An 18,930-nucleotide genomic window follows, 5' to 3' on the forward strand; every position below is an offset into this window, starting at 1 on the left:
TGGTGTGCACTGGCTCCACCCCCTATGACCCTCCTCCAAGCCTCAGTTAGGATACTGTGCCCGGACGAGCGTACACAATAAGGAAGGATTTTGAATCCCGGGTAAGACTCATACCAGCCACACCAATCACACCGTATAACTTGTGATCTAAACCCAGTTAACAGCATGATAACAGAGGAGCCTCTAGAAAGATGGCTCACTACAGCAATAACCCGATTTTTTGGTAACAATAACTATGTACCAATATTGCAGACAATCCGCACTTGGGATGGGCGCCCAGCATCCACTACGGACTACGAGAAATAGAATTATCGGTAAGTAAATTCTTATTTTCTCTAACGTCCTAAGTGGATGCTGGGGACTCCGTAAGGACCATGGGGATTATACCAAAGCTCCCAAACGGGCGGGAGAGTGCGGATGACTCTGCAGCACCAAATGAGAGAACTCCAGGTCCTCCAGAGCCAGGGTATCAAATTTGTAGAATTTTACAAACGTATTTGCTCCTGACCAAGTAGCTGCTCGGCAAAGTTGTAAAGCCGAGACCCCTCGGGCAGCCGCCCAAGATGAGCCCATCTTCCTTGTGGAGTGGGCATTTACATATTTTTGGCTGTGGCAGGCCTGCCACAGAATGTGCAAGCTGAATTGTACTACAAATCCAACGAGCAATAGTCTGCTTAGAAGCAGGAGCACCCAGCTTGTTGGGTGCATACAGGATAAACAGCGAGTCAGATTTTCTGACTCCAGCCGTCCTGGAAACCTATATTTTCAGGGCCCTGATAACGTCTAGCAACTTGGAGTCCTCCAAGTCCCTAGTAGCCGCAGGCACCACAATAGGTTAGTTCAGGTGAAACGCTGAAACCACCTTAGGGAGAAACTGAGGACGAGTCCTCAATTCCGCCCTGTCCGAATGGAAAATCAGATAAGGCTTTTACAGGATAAAGCCGCCAATTCTGACACGCGCCTGGCCCAGGCCAGGGCCAACAGCATGACCACTTTCCATGTGAGATATTTTAACTCCACAGATTTAAGTGGTTCAAACCAATGTGACTTTTTGGAACCCAAAACTACATTGAGATCCCAAAGGTGCCACTGGAGGCACAAAAGGAGGCTGTATATGCAGTACCCCTTTTACAACGTCTGAACTTCAGGGACTGAAGCTAGTTCTTTTTGGAAGAAAATTGACAGGGCCGAAATTTGAACCTTAATGGACCCCAATTTCAGGCCCATAGACACTCCTGTTTGCAGGAAATGTAGGAATCGACCCAGTTGAATTTCCTCCGTCGGGCCTTACTGGCCTCGCACCACGCAACATATTTTCGCCAAATGCGGTGATAATGTTTTGCGGTTACATCCTTCCTGGCTCTGATCAGGATAGGGATGACTTCATCCGGAATGCCTTTTTTCCTTCAGGATCCGGCGTTCAACCGCCATGCCGTCAAACGCAGCCGTGGTAAGTCTTGGAACAGACAGGGTCCTTGCTGGAGCAGGTCCCTTCTTAGAGGTAGAGGCCACGGATCCTCCGTGAGCATCTCTTGAAGTTCCGGTTACCAAGTCCTTCTTGGCCAATCCGGAGCCACGAATATAGTGCTTACTCCTCTCCATCTTATCAATCTCAGTACCTTGGGTATGAGAGGCAGATGAGGGAACACATACACTGACTGGTACACCCACGGTGTTACCAGAGCGTCTACAGTTATTGCCTGAGGGTCCCTTGACCTGGCGCAATACCTGTCGAGTTTTTCCCAACGGTTTATAATCATGTGGAAGACTTTTGGGTGAAGTCCCCACTCTCCCGGGTGGAGGTCGTGTCTGCTGAGGAAGTCTGCTTCCCAGTTGTCCACTCCCGGAATTGCTGACAGTGCTATCACATGATTTTCCGCCCAGCGAAGAATCCTTGGAGCTTCTGCCATTGCCCTCCTGCTTCTTGTGCCACCCTGTCTGTTTACGTGGGTGACTGCCGTGATGTTGTCCGACTGGATCAACACCGGCTGACCTTGAAGCAGAGGTCTTGCTAAGCTTAGAGCCTTGTAAATGGCCCTTAGCTTCAGGATATTTATGTGAAGTGATGTCTCCAGGCTTGACCATAAGCCCTGGAAATTCCTTCCCTGTGTGACTGCTCCCCAGCCTCGCAGGCTGGCATCCGTGGTCACCAGGACCCAGTCCTGAATGCCGAATCTGCGGCCCTCTAGAAGATGAGCACTCTGCAACCAACACAGGAGAGACACCCTTGTCTTTGGTGACAGGGTTATCCGCTGATGCATCTGAAGATGCGACCCGGACCATTTGTCCAGCAGGTCCCACTGGAAAGTTCTTGCGTGGAATCTGCCGAATGGGATTGCTTCGTAGGAAGCCACCATTTTACCCAGAACCCTTGTGCATTGATGCACTGAGACTTGGCTCGGTTTTAGGAGGTTCCTGACTAGCTCGGATAACTCCCTGGCTTTCTCCTCCGGGAGAAACACCTTTTTCTGGACTGTGTCCAGGATCATCCCTAGGAACAGAAGACGAGTCGTCGGAACCAGCTGCGATTTTGGAATATTGAGAATCCAATCGTGCTGCCGCAACACTACCTGAGATAGTGCTACACCGACCTCCAACTGTTCCCTGGATCTTACCCTTATCAGGGAATCGTCCAAGTAAGGGATAACTAAAATTCCCTTCCTTCGAAGGAATATCATAATTTCGGCCATTACCTTGGTAAAGACCCGGGGTGCCGTGGACCATCCATACGGCAGTGTCTGAACTGATAGTGACAGTTCTGTACCATAAACCTGAGGTACCCTTGGTGAGAAGGGTAAATTTGGACATGAAGGTAAGCATCCTTGATGTCCCGAGACATCATGTAGTCCCCTTCTTCCAGGTTCGCAATCACTGCTCTGAGTGACTCAATCTTGAATTTGAACCTCTGTATGTAAGTGTTCAAAGATTTTAGATTTAGAATCGGTCTCACCGAGCCGTCCGGCTTCGGTACCACAACAGTGTGGAATAATACCCCGTTCCCTGTTGCAGGAGGGGTACCTTGATTATCACCTGCTGGGAATACAGCTTGTGAATGGCTTCCAAAACTGTCTCCCTGTCAGAAGGAGACATCGGTAAAGCCGACTTTAGGAAACGGCGAGGGGGAGACTTCTCGAATTCTAATTTGTACCCCTGAGATATCACCTGAAGGATCCAGGGGTCTACTTGCGAGTGAGCCCACTGCGCGCTGAAATTCATTGAGACGGGCCCCCCACCGTGCCTGATTCTGCTTGTAAAGCCCCAGCGTCATACTGAGAGCTTGGCAGAGGCGGGAGAGGGTTTCTGTTCCTGGGAACTGGCTGATTTCTGCAGCCTTTTTCCTCTCCCTCCGTCACGGGGCAGAAATGAGGAACCTTTTGCCCGCTTGTCCACGAAAAGACTGCGCCTGATAATACGGCGTCTTCTCATGTTGAGAGGCGACCTGGGGTACAAACGTGGATTTCCCAGCTGTTGCCGTGGCCACCAGGTCTGAAAGACCGACCCCAAATAACTCCTCCCTTTAATAAGGCAATATTCCAAATGCCGTTTGAAATCCGCATCACCTGACCACTGTCGTGTCCATAACCCTCTACTGGTAGAAATGGACAACGCACTTAGACTTGATGCCAGTCGGCAAATATTCCGCTGTGCATCACGCATATATAGAAATGCATCTTTTAAATGCTCTATAGGCAAAAATATACTGTCCCTATCTAGGGTATCAATATTTTCAGTCAGGGAATCCGACCACGCCAACCCAGCACTGCACATCCAGGCTGAGGCGATTGCTGGTCGCAGTATAACACCAGTATGTGTGTAAATACATTTCAGGATACCCTCCTGCTTTCTATCAGCAGGATCCTTAAGGGCGGCCATCTCAGGAGAGGGTAGAGCCCTTACAAGCGTGTGAGCGCTTTATCCACCCTAGGGGGTGTTTCCCAACGCACCCTAACCTCTGGCGGGAAAGGATATAATACCAATAACATTTTAGAAATTATAAGTTGTTATCGGGGGAAACCCACGTCACACACCTCATTTAATTTCTCAGATTCAGGAAAACTACAGGTAGTTTTTCCTCACCGAACATAATACCCCTTTTTTTTGGTGGTACTCGTATTATCAGAAATGTGTAAAACATTTTTCATTGCCTCAATCATGTAACGTGTGGCCCTACTGGAAGTCACATTTGTCTCTTCACCGTCGACACTGGAGTCAGTATCCGTGTCGGCGTCTATATCTGCCATCTGAGGTAACGGGCGCTTTAGAGCCCCTGACGGCCTATGAGACGTCTGGACAGGCACAAGCTGAGTAGCCGGCTGTCTCATGTCAACCGCTGTCTTTTATACAGAGCTGACACTGTCACGTAATTCCTTCCAACAGTTCATCCACTCAGGTGTCGACCCCCTAGGGGGTGACATCACTATTACAGGCAATCTGCTCCGTCTCCACATCATTTTTCTCCTCATACATGTCGACACAAACGTACCGACATACAGCACACACACAGGGAATGCTCTGATAGAGGACAGGACCCCACTAGCCCTTTGGGGAGACAGAGGGAGAGTTTGCCAGCACACACCAGAGCGCTATATATATACAGGGATAACCTTATATAAGTGTTTTTCCCCTTATAGCTGCTGTTTTATTTAATACTGCGCGTAATTAGTGCCCCCCTCTCTTTTAACCCTTTCTGTAGTGTAGTGACTGCAGGGGAGAGCCAGGGAGCTTCCCTCCAACGGAGCTGTGAGGGAAAATGGCGCCAGTGTGCTGAGGAGATAAGGCCGCCGATAAGGGGGCGGAGCCTATCTCCCGTTTTTCTATGTATTCTGGCAGGGGTTAAATGCATCCATATAGCCCAGGAGCTATATGTGATGCATTTTTTTGCCATCCAAGGTGTTTTTATTGCGTCTCAGGGCGCTCCCCCCCAGCGCCCTGCACCCTCAGTGACCGGAGTGTGAAGTGTGCTGAGAGCAATGGCGCACAGCTGCAGTGCTGTGCGCTACCTTGTTGAAGACAGGACGTCTTCTGCCGCCGATTTTCCGGACCTCTTCTGTCTTCTAGCTCTGTAAGGGGACCGGCGGCGCGGCTCTGGGACCCATCCATGGCTGGGCCTGTGATCGTCCCTCTGGAGCTAATGTCCAGTAGCCTAAGAAGCCCAATCCACTCTGCACGCAGGTGAGTTCGCTTCTTCTCCCCTTAAGTCCCTCGATGCAGTGAGCCTGTTGCCAGCAGGTCTCACTGAAAATAAAAAACCTAAAACTAAACTTTTCACTAAGCAGCTCAGGAGAGCCACCTAGTGTGCACCCTTCTCGTTCGGGCACAAAAATCTAACTAACTGAGGCTTGGAGGAGGGTCATAGGGGGAGGAGCCAGTGCACACCAGGTAGTTCTAAAGCTTTACTTTTGTGCCCAGTCTCCTGCGGAGCCACTATTCCCCATGGTCCTTACGGAGTCCCCAGCATCCACTTAGGACGTTAGAGAAATACACACACATATATATATATATATATATATATATATATATATATATATATATATATACACCATACAGGTTACAAGATGATATTTCTGTTGTAAACCTGCTGTGGAAACGCTTTTGCTGCCCATCCCTGCCTGTATATAATGTATGAGAGCTCCAAGACTACTGCAGCAGGGCATTCTAGATGACCATGTTCTGCTTCTGACCTGAGCCGTCACCGGGGGAGATAACAACAGCGCCGAACTATACAAGAGTTTGTTAACGGCAAGCAAAACCCACAAGTGAATTAATAATGAATGGGAGATACATTTTCCGTGTAAACATGTAAAATTGTACAAAAGGTTAATTACCAAGATGGCAACAGTGTCTGAAAGGATTCATTCTTTATTAATGCAAATGTAACTGGGATGGCCGTTATAATATTTCCTATCGGTTCTGCTTATGAGACCAGATAGCATTGCCCTAACATAGCCTGATATTGCTCTGACAGAGAACTTCCTCAGGCTCAGATCTGGGAAGCATTTCACAATTACAGCCAAGTATACCAGCAACCGGATGGCGATAGACAGGTGCTATATCATCACTTAGTATGTTAAGTGATGTCTATCTACGACTCTTGCAATCCTTACACAGGCTGTGGACCATGACAGCTATACTCCTGCAACAAATGGTCCATAGCCTACCTATGATCATTTATGTGTAACCTCCCCTGCACACAGCAAAGGAAACATTCTGCGGCTTAGGACAGTCATCCTATCAGCTTGCTGGAGCCTAGTGACATCACTGGCCTCACTGAGGCATGAGGTGACAAGTTGCTGTGTCTACTTGTCTGCAGGTGATAGCCTGCTTTATGTACCATTACTTTTACCTAACAATAATGAAGCACCGCAAAGGCTCTGTGACGTATAAAGAAAATGTTCTGTCCGCCATGTCACAGCGGAAGAACACTGGCAAATATAATTTTCTGGCGAAACAAAAATTACTCTTCACATTGGCCACACAGAAAGGACACTGACAGTTGTGTCCTCATTGTCCATTTAAAAAAAACCTCTCTCTCTTTCTATATATATATATATATATATATATATCTATATATATCTATATATATCTATAGATTGTAAGCTTGCCTATAGATTGTAAGCTTGCGAGCAGGGCCTTCCTACCTCTATGACTGTTTGTTATCACCCATTTTGTTATTGTTATTTCAAATTGTAAAGCGCAACGGAATTTGCTGCGCTATACAAGAAACTGTTAATAAATAAATAAATATATATATATATATATATATATACACACACACACACATACACACACATACATACACCTACCCACATTTTATGAAAAGGACCTAGTAAGCCAGCGGTGATGGGTCACTGAGACATACTGGCTCTTAAATGCCACCTACTGGGGCATTAAGGTAATGCAGGCTGCCAGGGTGAGATATGTATCATTTAGCTTGAATTTCAAAACTAGCATAGCTAATTGCATAACTGGCTTACTCCCTTTCCATCCGCACAATGCTGAATGCAGTCTATATTAATTCACCAATGACCTCACTGCATGAGGTATTTGTGCCAACCACCTGGTGAAATGATAATGGTTAATGATTGGTTCAGCCTCCATGAGTGCCACAATTGTGGGTGTAGGTGAAAAGTTCCCTTTAATGGAGGAGAACGTAATTTTAATGAAGGTATGAATAAGGGCATAACAGACATGGGCCTGTGTGGCAGGATCCGGTATATCACATTGTCCAGACCCCCCTCCCACACACTATCTTCATCTGTGCAGAACGCAGCCAATAAGATGAGTGAGTGCGGGAATGATACAGCGCAGGAGTGACTAGTGTGGTGCACTCAGCTCATCCCCCATCCAGCCGCCAGGGAGTGCATCTGTAAAGCTGGATTGTAGAACAGAGCACAGGAGGATAGGACAGATAGGAGTAGCACATGGGGCTCAGAGTTGCAAAAGGAAAATTTGGGGGGATAATCTTGGGGGTATCCGGTCTTTAGGTCAACAGCACTTAGGTCGACACTCATTAGGTCGACCACTATTGGTCGACATGGTCACTAGGTCGACACAAGTTTTGTTTTTTTTAATAATTTTTTTAAAACTTTTTCATCCTTTACGATCCACGTGGACTACGATTGGGAATAGTAACCTTGCCCGAAGCATGGCGAGCGAAGGAACACAGTGCAGTAATTGGAGTTCCCGGTCACTTTACGAAGAAAACACCAATTTTTTATTTATTTAAATAAAACTCATGTCGACCTTTTCCATGTTGACCGTTTCCAGGTGTCGACCTAGTCACTGTCGACCAACAGTGGTCAACCTAGTTAATGTCGACCCAACGATCCACACCCATCTTGGGCTACCCCTGGGGCTGCCTGGGAGAAGTGAGATAAGCTCAGCGGGATCATGGGGTAAACCCTGAACAAACAATAGGATTACATTTTTTTACATTTTGAAACCCTGGTCTACATTGGTGTTACTTCCACAGGCTCTTCAACAATTGCACTGTAACCAGTGCCACTGACGGCTGGAAGCACTGGTTCATGTGTACTATAGACTAAATAATGCTGCAGCTTCATGGCGGATGACTTCAGAGCGCTCTAGACGTTCACACGACAAAAGCAACATTGAAAACAGTCCCACAGTGAACAGTATAGTGAAATCGGAACCTGACTATATGGCCAAGTCACCTGTCCATTAACAGCACATGTCACACTGAGACACAGACATGCAGTCAGTGGGGGCTTTCCATTTGGCCACCCCCACTCCCCTTTCCTTTGGTCGGAATTCATTTGATTTGGAAACCCTCCAAGATAAGTAATGTAACATCAGTAGGCATGTCGGTTACTGGAGCATGGACACAGGGACTAATCGCTGGAGAGAGTGATCAGAATACTAAATATTTTGCTTTTTTTTTTTCCTTCTTACTTCCAAATAATTAAATGGACACTAGTAAGTTTTTAATGATTTTACTTTTGACAATGTAAAAGTAAGACACTTGCTTTAAAAATACTTTATGTACGACAGAGACCCTCTCTCTACCAAGTGTATTACGAGTACCCATAGTTCATTAGCAATACTTCAGGTTGGTAAAGTCACTGTGGGGGAGATGTACCAAGCCTTGGAGACAGATAAAGTACCAATCAATCAGCTCCTAACTGTAGGCTGTGGGGCAGATGTATTAACCTGGAGACGGCATAAGGAAGTGATAAACCAGTGATAAGTACAAGGCAATAAACGCACCAGCCAATCAGCTCTAATAAGTAAATTAACAGCTAAGAGCTGATTGGCTGGTGCATTTATCACCTTGCACTTATAACTGGCTTATCACTTCCTTATGCCATCTCCAGGCTTAATACATCTGTCCCTGTGTTTGAAAAATGACAGGAGCTGGTTTGTTGGTACTTTATCACTCTCCAAAGCTTCGTACATCTGCCCCTAGAGGAGAGACAGGACAAACAGAAATGACTGCATAGTTAAACAAATTGTAACGGATGAATACATTCTAAGAAAAAAATTTGGAAGAAAAATATACCTGACCATTTGCTCCGTTGTTTAGGAAACCGCAGCAAGCGCAGTGTGCCAGGATGTGCAATGGTAAACACTAAGCTGCACAGTACTAGCCTCATATCTGCTCTCCCCTAATACAAGGCAATGTTAATGTACTACTTTATTTTTATTTTTCCTTTATTTTTTTTTAACATCTCTTTATTTATAACAGTATTGTAAAGACACAAAACACTGGCACACACATAAAAACTCTCTGGCTGTATGAAATCATTACTACGCCCAACAATAAGAAAAAATATATTTTAATATATACTGTATAATGAGCAATTCCTGAAGGAAAGCATGGGATAGAAGCAAGTAACACAGTATTATTAAATGACTTTACACTTTTTTTCTTAATAACAGTGACAGACAAACTACAGGCTTAATATTTCCATAATTGCACAGAGCAAACAAAACTGAGGGGGTATTTTGTGTGATAATGGGTGGGCGGTGAGGCAATGAGATTTTTTTATTTTTTTTTGGTGCTAACTATTCATCTTTATTATAACATCTATTTGAAGCATTAGTACAACATGGATAAAGATGAATACAATTGGGGCATTTCTTTTTTAAATATTTTATGAGGAAACATAGGACTGTCAATGAAAGCAAGACACGCCAAGGCAGAAGGCGTACGTCACACAACTGCCCCCAATACCAAGTATTTATCCACATGTGGCCCTCAAAATTATTTTTATGCATTCATCTGGAACTCCTGGAAATCCAGTTGCTTAACATCCTTTATCTGCATGTTGCCTGCTAATTGTTCTTACAGACCCTCGTGATGAGGCCATTTGGCACAATGAACCAGATTCAATACATTGTGACTGTACACCAATGTAGACAATTAAAAAAACAGACAAGTCACTCAGCACTCGGGCTGTGGCCCTCTTACCTAACACTAGTCCTTCAAGGGTTGGTAATTAGCCAAGGGCACACTGAAATCAGAAAGCTGCATCACAGGATGTTGACCAACTGTGGGCCGCAATGACTGGTGGGCAGACTTCATCAAACTGGCAGCAAATTTTAAGCAGAACGGCCGAAAGGGCGTGAGAAGAGAGTTCCTCGATTGGAATTAAAAAGGCAACATGGGCATCACAAGGGCAGTATACGGCCATCAAAAAAAAAAAAAAGGTGACAACAAACTTGGTTGCCCATGACCTAATCATTCTCCTGCAACCCCCTCCTCCTTCCTTTCAAGAAAGCCCAAATTGTGAGTTTACTTCAAAGAGATCGCAGTTTAGCCCAACTTCCACTCCTGACACTGAAGCAGTGTTACTGTATAACAAGAGCGAGGCCAGCTTAGGCCTCTGCATTCAGACTACTCGCAGATCTCATCATAGATCCCAACAGCACAGAAGGAGATACCAGGTGGGGTGTGGTTCATCAAATCGACAGTGTCTAGGTCGGCAATGTTTAGGTCGACCACTATAGATCGACAGTCACTAGGTCGACATGGATGGAAGGTCGACAGGGGTGCTAGGTCGACAGGTCTAAAGGTCGACATGAGGATTTTTTTTTTTGGTGTCGTTTTCTTCGTAGAGTGACCGGGATCCCAAATTAGTGCACCGCGTCCCCTCGCATGGTTTGCCATGCTTCGGGCATGGTGCCTTCGCTCCGCTCGGCACACTTTACCGTTCCAATCGTAGTCCACGTGGATCGTTAAGTATGAAAAAATTCAAAAAAAGAAAAAAAATGTGAAAAACTCATGTCGACCTTTAGACCTAGCACATGTCGACCTAGAAACCCTGTCGACCTTCCATACATGTCGACCTAGTGACTGTCGACCTATAGTGGTCGACCTAAACATTGTCGACCTAGACACTGTTGATCTTCAGACCGGATCCTACCAGGTGTATGTGACCCACACAATTAAAGGGTGAAAGTGGGTGTGGGAAATCATTTTTCTAAATTGTAGTGTTTGAAAATTTAGAACACAACTTTAAAAATACCTAAACACTGAAAGTCATTCTGTTGTGTAATTAACATTGCACTGAATGCAAATAGCCAAAATCTAGGGCAAAAAACATAATTTCACTAAGTGTGTGTTCTAAAAGATTAACAATTCACTCCCTACATGGCTGTGCCATATGACTAATCCTCTGATTCATGAACTCCGCTTAGCACCAGAAGGAGCAACACAAAATGTAGGGAAATTAAAATGTGCATTTATGAGTTTTGAAAGTTTCACCCTCAGACGACTTTGATACGTCTATTGGCTTACACGTCTCCTGCAACTTTTACTAAGTATGGCACATAGTTGTGTATTAATATCAATAGACACAGCTGTCTCATTTTTTATAGCACTTGGAGCTGACACAGCTCCCCTGAGCTCCCTGCACTGGATGCACTGAGTAAATTGGTGTTATATTTCTGAGGAATTAAAATAAATATAGTAACTATACGATTATAAAAACCGCGAAGGAATAAAAAAAAAAATATATATAAAAGTGGATGCAAGTTAGGACTAATCAATTAATTTAAAATTATATGACGGTGGAAAACAACTTAAAATCAGAAAATAGACATAAAATGAAACGCGACATCTTCAGTGATGTCATAACAAGTATTTCCATGCAAGACTTACCAGCTGCAGAATGTCCTCATCTTTTGGCATCACGCTAAGTTCTAAGGTGGATCCACTGCAACAAAGTGTTAGAAATCTCGTCAATTTGAAATGGAATTGTCAGTTTTAAAACATTTACATCTCCTATAATAATGTAATAGTTATTATAAGACCATTTGTCATCCAGCAAGCACATATACATTCACAATGTAGGCAGTCATTATGTCGACAGCAGAATGCCAAATGTTACGATTTCAACATGGTTACAATGTCAGCAATACAAATGTCAGGATTAGGTGTAGACATTTCAACTGGGTTTTTTTGTAGCAGTACTGACATGTCTCAAGTCGGAAAAGTGCATGTAGACATAATGAACATTTGGACATGTATTCCCTAATGACATGCTGTACTCTAAATAATGAATGTCGACAATTTATACAGAACCCGTAATTTTACCATGTTTGTCTTCAGACCACAGTAAAGATATCACAAGATCCTGGCGATAAGAAATAGTTGTTCCCCAAGATTACAAACTTTTCACAAATATACTGTTGTCACAAGCACCCGTGTATTTATCACACATCTTTGCAAATATAATTTATAGGTTATATTCAACAGTTTGTATGAGTTGGTTCAATAAGTATGGTAATCTCACGCTCTCACTTGTGTAATGTTCTCTATTTCTTGCTAATTTCCCGCCAGGCCAGAGCAGGTAGACCACTGTATCCCTTCACAGCCATTGGACTGCGCCTCACATCAGTCATACAGGGGTATCCAATTAGGTGTGGTAATTACCTGCAGCTAAGAGATTCGTCGGGGGATATCCAATTAGCCTTGATAGCCGGCGCTTATCCCCCGATGCTGGCACTTTTTGGGGGTTTGATTTTGACTGCCTGAGGCAGACAAAGCCAAATCCACGATCTGCAAGGTTTTTTTTTTTTTACATCGGCTGCAAAAATACACAGGTCTGCGTTTTTTCACAGACCCTATGTATTTTTAAGCAAAAAATCTACTTTTTTTTTCATACGTAACAGGATAGCGTCAAAGAAACAACAACCTTGAATTTATTTTTTTCTTAAATCATGAAAAGCCATAGTTGTTTGCTATTGCAACATTTTCGGGGCTAACTGGATACTGGGGATACTGTCCCAACATCAGTTGTAAGATGGTGGGGCGGGCGGAAACATGGTCACACATTGAGGTGCGTAGTGTGATCAGATTTCGGAGTCTAAACGGAACATCAGCAGCTGAAATTCATCTCCAACTTGTAGAGATGTATGGTGATAACGTCATGTCACGGGAACAGGTTTGGTGCATAGGCCAGTGGTGTACGTGCTAGGCAGGCCGGATCGCTGTCCATCTTGAACATCTGTCCTGCCGTAATTAAAGGCAATGCACCAAACCCAAACCTGTTTCCGTGACATGAGCTATCACCATACAGATCGTCAAATTGGTGATGAATTTCAGCTGCTTATTTACCTTTTAGACTTGGAAATCTGATCACACTATGCACCTCAATGTGTGATAACTTTTTCCACTAGGTCCGCCATCTTACACCTGATGTTGGGACAGTGTGACTGATATGAGGTGCAGTCTAATGGCCATGAGGGAAAGTAGTGGTCTACCTGCCCTGGGCTGGTGGGAAATTAGAATGAAAGAGAACAGTACAAAAATTGCATAAAATAAGAATTTACTTACCGATAATTCTATTTCTCGGAGTCCGTAGTGGATGCTGGGGTTCCTGAAAGGACCATGGGGAATAGCGGCTCCGCAGGAGACAGGGCACAAAAAGTAAAGCTTTAGGATCAGGTGGTGTGCACTGGCTCCTCCCCCTATGACCCTCCTCCAAGCCTCAGTTAGGATACTGTGCCCGGACGAGCGTACACAATAAGGAAGGATTTTGAATCCCGGGTAAGACTCATACCAGCCACACCAATCACACTGTACAACCTGTGATCTGAACCCAGTTAACAGTATGATAACAGCGGAGCCTCTGAAAAGATGGCTCACAACAATAATAACCCGATTTTTGTAACTATGTACAAGTATTGCAGATAATCCGCACTTGGGATGGGCGCCCAGCATCCACTACGGACTCCGAGAAATAGAATTATCGGTAAGTAAATTCTTATTTTCTCTATCGTCCTAGTGGATGCTGGGGTTCCTGAAAGGACCATGGGGATAATACCAAAGCTCCCAAACGGGCGGGAGAGTGCGGATGACTCTGCAGCACCGAATGAGAGAACTCCAGGTCCTCCTTAGCCAGGGTATCAAATTTGTAGGATTTTACCAACGTGTTTGCCCCTGACTAAATAGCCGCTCGGCAAAGTTGTAAAGCCGAGACCCCTCGGGCAGCCGCCCAAGATAAGCCCACCTTCCTTGTGGAATGGGCATTTACATATTTTGGCTGTGGCAGGCCTGCCACAGAATGTGCAAGCTGAATTGTATTACACATCCAACTAGCAATAGTCTGCTTAGAAGCAAGAGCACCCAGTTTGTTGGGTGCATACAGGATAACAGCAAGTCAGTTTTCCTGACTCCAGCCGTCCTGGAACCTATATTTACAGGGCCCTGACAACATCTAGCAACCTGGAGTCCTCCAAGTCCCTAGTAGGCGCAAGGCACCAAAATAAGCTGGTTCAGGTGAAACACTGACACCACCTTAGGGAGAGAACTGGGGACGAGTCCGCAGCTCTGCCCTGTCCAAATGGACAACCAGATATGGGCTTTTTTTGAGAAAAAAACCACCAATTTGACACTCGCCTGGTCCAGGCCAGGGCCAAGAGCATGGTCACTTTTCATGTGAGATGCTTCAAATCCACAGATTTGACTGGTTTTAAACCAATGTGATTTGAGGAATCCCAGAACTACGTTGAGATCCCACAGTGCCACTGGAGGCACAAAAGGGGGTTGTATATGCAATACTCCCTTGACAAACTTCTGGACTTCAGGAACTGAAGCCACTTCTTTCTGGAAGAAAATCGACAGGGCCGAAATTTGAACCTTAATGGACCCCAATTTGAGGCCCATAGACACTCCTGTTTGCAGGAAATGCAGGAATCGACCGAGTTGAAATTTCTTCGTGGGGCCTTTCTGGCCTCACACCACGCAACATATTTTTGCCACATGTGGTGATAATGTTGTGCGGTCACCTCCTTTCTGGCTTTGACCAGGGTAGGAATGACCTCTTCCGGAATGCCTTTTTCCCTTAGGATCCGGCGTTCCACCGCCATGCCGTCAAACGCAGCTGCGGTAAGTCTTGGAACAGACATGGTACTTGCTGAAACAAGTCCCTTCTTAGCGGCAGAGGCCATAAGTCCTCTGTGAGCATCTCTTGAAGTTCCGGGTACCAAGTCCTTCTTGGCCAATCCGGAGCCATGAGTATAGTTCTTACTCCTCTACGTCTTATAAGTCTCAGTACCTTAGGTATGAGAAGCAGAGGATGGAACACATACACCGACTGGTACATCCATGGTGTTACCAGAACGTCCACAGCTATTGCCTGAGGGTCTCTTAACCTGGCGCAATACCTGTCCCGTTTTTTGTTCAGACGGGACGCCATCATGTCCACCTTTGGTATTTCCCAACGGTTTACAATCATGTGGAAAACTTCCCGATGAAGTTTCCACTCTGCCGGGTGGAGGTCGTGCCTGCTGAGGAAGTCTGCTTCCCAGTTTCCATTCCCGGAATGAAACACTGCTGACAGTGCTATCACATGATTTTCCGCCCAGCGAAAAGTCCTTGCAGTTTTTGCCATTGCCCTCCTGCTTCTTGTGCCGCCCTGTCTATTTACGTGGGCGACTGCCGTGATGTTTTTCCCACTGGATCAATACCGGCTGACCTTGAAGCAGAGGTCTTGCTAAGCTTAGAGTATTATAAATTTACCCTTAGCTCCAGTATATTTATGTGGAGAAAAATCTCCAGACTTGATCACACTCCCTGGAAATTTTTTCCTTGTGTGACTGCTCCCCAGCCTCTCGGGCTGGCCTCCGTGGTCACCAGCATCCAATCCTGAATGCCGAATCTGCGGCCCTCTAGAAGATGAGCACTCTGTAACCACCACAGGAGAGACACCCTTGTCCTTGGATATAGGGTTATCCGCTGATGCATCTGAAGATGCGATCCGGACCATTTGTCCAGCAGATCCCACTGAAAAATTCTTGCGTGAAATCTGCCGAATGGAATTGCTTCGTAGGAAGTCACCATCTTTACCAGGACCCTTGTGCAATGATGCACTGATTTTAGGAGGTTCCTGACTAGCTCGGATAACTCCCTGGCTTTCTCTTCCGGGAGAAACACATTTTTCTGGACTGTGTCCAGAATCATCCCTAGGCACAGCAGACTTGTCGTCGGGATCAGCTGCGATTTTGGAATATTTAGAATCCACCCGTGCTGTTGTAGCAGTATCCGAGATAGTGCTACTCCGACCTCCAACTGTTCCCTGGACTTTGCCCTTATCAGGAGATCGTCCAAGTAAGGGATAATTAAGACGCCTTTTCTTCGAAGAAGAATCATCATTTCGGCCATTACCTTGGTAAAGACCCGGGCTGCCGTGGACAATCCAAACGTCAGCGTCTGAAACTGATAGTGACAGTTCTGTACCACGAACCTGAGGTACCCTTAGTGAGAAGGGCAAATTTTGGACATGGAGGTAAGCATCCCTGATGTCTCGGGACACTATATAGTCCCCTTCTTCCTGGTTCGTTATCACTGCTCTGAGTGACTCCATCTTGATTTGAACCTTTGTAAGTGTTCAAATTTTTTTAGATTTAGAATAGGTCTCACCTAGCCTTCTGGCTTCAGTACCACAATATAATGTGGAATAATACCCCTTTTCTTGTTGTAGGAGGGGTAATTTGATTATCACCTGCTGGGAATACAGCTTTTGAATTGTTTCCCATACTGCCTCCTTGTCGGAGGGAGACCTTGGTAAACCAGACTTCAGGAGCCTGCGAAGGGGAAACGTCTCGACATTCCAATCTGTACCCCTGGGATACTACATGTAGGATCCAGGGGTCCTGTACGGTCCCAGCGTCATGCTGAGAGCTTGGCAGAAGCGGTGGAACGCTTCTGTTCCTGGGAATGGGCTGCCTGTTGCAGTCTTCTTCCCTTTCCTCTATCCCTGGGCAGATATGACTCTTATAGGGACGAAAGGACTGAGGCTGAAAAGACGGTGTCTTTTTCTGCAGAGATGTGACTTAGGGTAAAAACGGTGGATTTTCCAGCAGTTGCCGTGGCCACCAGGTCCGATGGACCGACCCCAAATAACTCCTCTTCCTTTATACGGCAATACACCTTTGTGCCGTTTGGAATCTGCATCACCTGACCACTGTCGTGTCCATAAACATCTTCTGGCAGATACGGACATCGCACTTACTCTTGATGCCAGAGTGCAAATATCCCTCTGTGCATCTCGCATATATAGAAAATGCATCCTTTAAATGCTCTATAGTCAATAAAATACTGTCCCTGTCAAGGGTATCAATATTTTTAGTCAGGGAATCCGACCAAGCCACCCCAGCTCTGCACATCCAGGCTGAGGCGATCGCTGGTCGCAGTATAACACCAGTATGTGTGTATATACTTTTTATGATATTTTCCAGCCTCCTGTCAGCTGGCTCCTTGAGGACGGCCCTATCTATAGACGGTACCGCCACTTGTTTTGATAAGCGTGTGAGCGCCTTATCCACCCTAAGGGGTGTTTCCCAACGCGCCCTAACTTCTGGCGGGAAAGGGTATACCGCCCATAATTTTCTATCGGGGGGAACCCACGCATCATCACACACTTCATTTAATTTATCTGATTCAGGAAAAACTACGGTAGTTTTTTCACATCCCACATAATACCCTCTTTTGTGGTACTTGTAGTATCAGAAATATGTAACACCTCCTTCATTGCCCTTAACGTGTGGCCCTAATAAGGAATACGTTTGTTTATTCACCGTCGACACTGGATTCAGTGTCCGTGTCTGTGTCGACCGACTAAAGTAAACGGGCGTTTTAAAACCCCTGACGGTGTTTCTGAGACGTCTGGACCGGTACTAATTGTTTGTCGGCCGTCTCATGTCGTCAACCGACCTTGCAGCGTGTTGACATTATCACGTAATTCCCTAAATAAGCCATCCATTCCGGTGTCGACTCCCTAGAGAGTGACATCACCATTACAGGCAATTGCTCCGCCTCCTCACCAACATCGTCCTCATACATGTCGACACACACGTACCGACACACAGCACACACACAGGGAATGCTCTGATAGAGGACAGGACCCACTAGCCCTTTGGAGAGACAGAGGGAGAGTTTGCCAGCACACACCAAAAACGCTATAATTATATAGGGACAACCTTATATAAGTGTTTTCCCTTATAGCATCTTTTATATATTTCTAACGCCAAATTAGTGCCCCCCCTCTCTGTTTTAACCCTGTTTCTGTAGTGCAGTGCAGGGGAGAGCCTGGGAGCCTTCCCTCCAGCCTTTCTGTGAGGGAAAATGGCGCTGTGTGCTGAGGAGATAGGCCCCGCCCCTTTTTCGGCGGGCTCGTCTCCCGCTCTTTAATGGATTCTGGCAGGGGTTAAATATCTCCATATAGCCCCCGGAGGCTATATGTGAGGTATTTTTAGCCAAAAAAGGTTTTCATTTGCCTCCCAGGGCGCCCCCCTCCCAGCGCCCTGCACCCTCAGTGACTGCCGTGTGAAGTGTGCTGAGAGGAAATGGCGCACAGCTGCAGTGCTGTGCGCTACCTTAAGAAGACTGAGGAGTCTTCTGCCGCCGATTCTGGACCTCTTCTCGTTTCAGCATCTGCAAGGGGGCCGGCGGCGAGGCTCCGGTGACCATCCAGGCTGTACCTGTGATCGTCCCTCTGGAGCTAATGTCCAGTAGCCAAAGAAGCCAATCCATCCTGCACGCAGGTGAGTTCACTTCTTCTCCCCTAAGTCCCTCGTTGCAGTGATCCTGTTGCCAGCAGGACTCACTGTAAAATAAAAAACCTAAGCTAAACTTTTCTAAGCAGCTCTTTAGGAGAGCCACCTAGATTGCACCCTTCTCGGCCGGGCACAAAAATCTAACTGAGGCTTGGAGGAGGGTCATAGGGGGAGGAGCCAGTGCACACCACCTGTTCCTAGAGCTTTACTTTTTGTGCCCTGTCTCCTGCGGAGCCGCTATTCCCCATGGTCCTTTCAGGAACCCCAGCATCCACTAGGACGATAGAGAAATGATATGTAGTAGTAGTAATAGTGAGAAATCTCAAAAATAGGTATTCTCATAAATTCAATACATGATAACGAAGAGATTCCCAATGCATGTTCAGGAATCTTTAGTAAGGAATTTGC

General features: G+C 45.8%; 1 protein-coding gene across 4 annotated transcripts in view; it reads right to left on the reverse strand.

The window, feature by feature from the left end:
- The window catches only part of ARHGAP21 (Rho GTPase activating protein 21), a 291,419-nt gene that overhangs the window by 107,949 nt on the left and 164,540 nt on the right, over window positions 1–18,930 (reverse strand). For all 4 annotated transcript variants that reach the window (XM_063921621.1, XM_063921620.1, XM_063921622.1 and 1 more), the window contains one exon: window positions 11,624–11,678. In XM_063921621.1, coding sequence (XP_063777691.1) covers window positions 11,624–11,678 — 55 coding nt within the window. The remainder of the gene's footprint in view (window positions 1–11,623; window positions 11,679–18,930) is intronic.

This window comes from Pseudophryne corroboree, chromosome 5, assembly GCF_028390025.1.
Source record: "Pseudophryne corroboree isolate aPseCor3 chromosome 5, aPseCor3.hap2, whole genome shotgun sequence".
NCBI lineage: Eukaryota > Metazoa > Chordata > Amphibia > Anura > Myobatrachidae > Pseudophryne > Pseudophryne corroboree.